This window comes from Phyllobates terribilis, unplaced genomic scaffold, assembly GCF_046119375.1.
Source record: "Phyllobates terribilis strain yellow unplaced genomic scaffold, ASM4611937v1 Scaffold_3__8_contigs__length_932513732, whole genome shotgun sequence".
In the NCBI taxonomy this organism is placed as follows: domain Eukaryota; kingdom Metazoa; phylum Chordata; class Amphibia; order Anura; family Dendrobatidae; genus Phyllobates; species Phyllobates terribilis.
This window is the reverse complement of record NW_027362763.1, coordinates 5,161,455-5,165,466: the sequence shown is the minus strand read 5'-3', so window position 1 is coordinate 5,165,466 and position 4,012 is coordinate 5,161,455. Positions and strand designations below refer to the sequence as shown.

Below are 4,012 nucleotides of genomic sequence, written 5' to 3'. Positions count from 1 at the left end.
GATATTGGGGACCTCAGCTGCTGCAGCACCTCGGGTTGGACGATCCAGCGTAATAGTAGATTAGTAGTGCTGGTGTCGATCTGATCAAAAATTCAGATATAGGTAATGGTAATGCGGTTTTATTTTCTACGTGTTTCAAAGTAATCCATCTTCTTCTTTGGGAAAGGTTTCTTGGTGGTTTTTGGATTACTCCGAAACATGTAGAAAATAAAAGCGCATTACCATTACCTATGTCTGATTGATTTTTGATGGGATGGACTCCAGCAGCGCAGGACGCCCGTTACCTTCTCCTTATCGACTTTGGCAAAGTAGACACATGGTAAATGTTACTTCATCACTTTTTCTGTGTGGTATGAATATGTGTCTTAAGGGCATAAAAATGAAAAAAATTACATTATATCAACCTAAATTTACCACTAAGATGAAGTTTTAATATTAGGGTTAGGACTGTCCCATAAGGGTTACCGTGACATGGTGGGATGGCTTTTACATTATTTTGATCAAAACTATGTTAACTATATACCCTTTATTATTTATCATTATTTTTGCACTGTGCGATTTATCCATTTACTTCCAGTTATTTGGGTATTTTGCTTGTTTTTGGTTTTTCTCTGTCTAGTGGCCTTATGTGAACATGCATTTACATTTTGCATGCACATCAATTTACGTTTCAGTTCAGACTCCCAGGTTTTTTCTTTGTAGTTCAGTGTGCTTTAGTGCATTTAAGGGTGTGGCCGCCCTTTGTCTGAGCTGAAAGGCTCATTCTGCCTCAGATCTACGCTTCTACTAAGGGTTCAGTCTCTCTACCATTGTCCATATGTATGTCACTTGACAAATGGTAAGATTTTAATATTAGAGTTAGGACTGTCCCATAAGGGTTACCCTGACGTGGTGGGATGGCTTTTACATAATTTTGATCAAAATTATGTTAACTAAATACCCTTTATTATTTATCATTATTTTTGCACTGTGCGATTTATCCATTTACTTCCAGTTATTTGGGTATTTTGCTTGTTTTTTGTTTTTCATTACCATTACCTATGTCTGATTGATTTCTGATGGGATGGACTCCAGCAGCGCAGGACGCCCGTTACCTTCTCCTTATCGACTTTGGTAAAGTAGACATATGGTAAATGTTACTTCATGACTTTTTCTGTGTGGTATGCATAAGTGTCTTAAGGGTATAAAAATGAAAAAAAAAGGACATTATATCAACCTAAATGTACCACTAAGATGAAGGTGTCATGAAAAGACAATCTGGGAATCACTGGGATCGGATGTGAAGGGTTAGTTCTGTATGAAGCGACCCGGGGTCAGATGAGCCGGTTGTGTCTGTACCAGGGAGACTGGTGACACTCGTTTCGCAGGGCGCCGTTCTGGAAGCATTGAAAGCATTGATATTCCGTACAGCGATACAAATGCTGATTAGAATTGAGGTTTCCCCAACGCCTCCGAACAATCGGAAGATTCCTCTCTCCTGTATCTCTGTGAAACACTTCTGTAAAGGCGAATACTTTGTCATCGGGAAAGAGTCCGGAAAGCTTGTGAATGATATAATATCTTCCATCTGGATTTAAACATTTGGACGTACACGGAGAGTTCAGGGAATAGAATATGGTGCATTGAGCGAAGGGTTGTTTGAGCAGCAGCCTTGAGACCGGGGAGCTGAAGTCACCGTCTAACAAGCGGTACTCGGCGTGCAGGCTGTAGCTCCTTCTCCTACACTTCTCACATTTCTGGTAGGTGGAGAGCACCATTCGATGTCCCTCATAGATAGAATCACGAGCTACTTCCTTGGCCATGCGTTCTTTACTTTCATATCTCAGGGCTTCTTCTATTACTTGTTTTGATAGATTTTTTTTGCATTCATCTTCAGTGAACTTCACTACGTAGGCAAACTGCTTTCCAAACTTCCTACAAGATAGAAGATTGAATTAAGAAATATAAAAATTCCAAATCATTTGGTTTTATCCCCTTTCTATACTTAGAACCATTCGTTAAAGCAGTTGTACCAACATTGGAAGTTATTCCCCATCCATTGAGAAGAGGGTTGACGTCCTCGTCTCTGAAGATCTGACCTTTCGGACCATCATCAATCCTGAGAACTTGGTCTGCAGTCCCATGGAGGATGAGTAGAGTGTTTGACCTGCACTCCATCCAGATGGGTCACATCACCGCCTCTGTCTGGTGGTCCCAGGAGTCAGACTCATAGTAATTGGGATAAGGAATAACTTCCAGACTTGGTACAAACAGGCATCAGATTAAAGGCCAAACAGTGGAAAAGAGAAGAAAATAGAAAAACAATCATTATTTTATCCAATTGCTTTGCTGAAGTAATCAATTGCATAACTGTTGTCACCTCCATCCGAGCCACTGGAGGATGTGACTGATAAGTGACAGTCTAGGCCGATTCTGATGTAATCGGGATGGATATAGACTAACAATCTTTGGCCGGCATTTTCCTTGGTGGTGGCCTGTGGGTTGCCAGCACCGGGGTAAAGGCCAGCGTTTTGTGTCCTCTTACATGTGAACTGCTAGCACTCTCTGAGTTCCTTCCTCCAGTCCAATACTGAACCCATTTACCTCCAAACACATCTATTGTAATTTACAGAAGATACTGAGGTAGGTACAGTTTTTGCTTTCACCGCCTTGTTTTTACTACTTTTTCCTTAAATCAGACCTAAAGATTTTAAAATAAACAATTACACATTGTAAATTGTTTCATTTTTTATTACATTTTTTTCAGGTAAAAAAATGTATCACCTTAACCCTACCCCTAACCCTAGCCCTAAACCTATCCTTACCCCTAACCCTAGCCCTAAACCTAGCCCTACCCCTAACCCTAAACCTATCCCTACCCCTAACCCTAACCCTAAACCTATCCCTACCCCTACCCCTAACCCTAAACCTATCCCTACCCAACCCTAGCCCTAAACCTATCCCTACCCCTAACCCTAGCCCTGAACCTATCCCTACCCCTAACCCTAGCCCTAAACCTATCCCTACCCCTAACCCTAGCCCTAAACCTATCCCTACCCCTAACCCTAATCCTAGCTAGTTAGCGCTCGGCACGTACTTCGGCACTCGCAGGCACAGATCATTTGACCGGAGGGTGACATGAGGAAGGGAGAAGTCAAGTTTTCTGCTCCATAAATCTTTGGCACCAGGTACAGTCCCCCTTCTGATCCCACCATGTTATGTCGCTGACAGTCCATAAATTAATTAAAGACTAAGCAATTTTTTATTTCTGCACTTTTGCTCTTTGCTCCATTTCTTTCAACTAATTTTTTTTAATCAAAATATTGGTGCGAGGGCTTATCCTTACCAGGACGAGCAGCAGCTTTAAATGACGCCAACTACTTTATTATACAATGTGCTGAAAAATCAGAAAACTTCTACTTCTACATCTCAGATGTCAATCTAATGTCAATCTAATGATAATCACTGATGAATCTCAGATGTCAGTCTAATGAAAATCACTGATGAAACTTGGTCCAAATTTCAAGTATGTGAAAAATGCCTGAAGTGTGAATGTAGCCTTACAGAAGCTGCCCTTAGAGTGACCTGATTTGTACATGGCGTCCTGCTCCTTCTTGCTTCTTCTGGCTCGGAGCTCCTTGTACTCACATGGTGAAGCGTTCATCAATGTATGATTTCACTCTTCTTACTTGTTGCTCATCTATGAGTGGAGTCACGGTCAGCAGAGAGGTCCACATGTAGACAGCGGCCAGGAGAAGGCGTCCCATCCTCACCTGGAAGAAGAGCGAGAACTCAGCTTATGTCGCCCACAACACCAACCTCACCGGTCATAGATACATGGTCAGAGGTCCACATGATACAGAGACAGCACATGTATCATACTGGTCAGCATGGCGCCTCCTACAGGAGACAGAACACATAACACATAGCAAGAGTCATCACTGTGTTTTCTGTGGTATTGCACAGTGTGAAGACCCGGGGTCTTCCGTGGGCAGAAAACTACTCAGGCAACACAAGGTGAGGGTAAATACTT

At 42.1% G+C, this 4,012-nt stretch overlaps 1 protein-coding gene across 1 annotated transcript; it reads right to left on the bottom strand.

Annotated features, from left to right (window-relative positions):
* Positions 1 to 558: 558 nt before the first annotated feature.
* LOC141257885 (uncharacterized) lies at positions 559 to 3,751 on the bottom strand. Its single transcript, XM_073672892.1, has 2 exons — positions 3,628 to 3,751; positions 559 to 1,914 (listed from the first exon to the last, which is right to left on the bottom strand). The coding sequence occupies exons 1-2, from the start codon at positions 3,744 to 3,746 to the stop codon at positions 1,314 to 1,316; spliced, it is 720 nt and encodes a 239-aa protein (XP_073528993.1). The 5' UTR covers positions 3,747 to 3,751; the 3' UTR covers positions 559 to 1,313.
* Between the last annotated feature and the right edge of the window lie 261 nt (positions 3,752 to 4,012).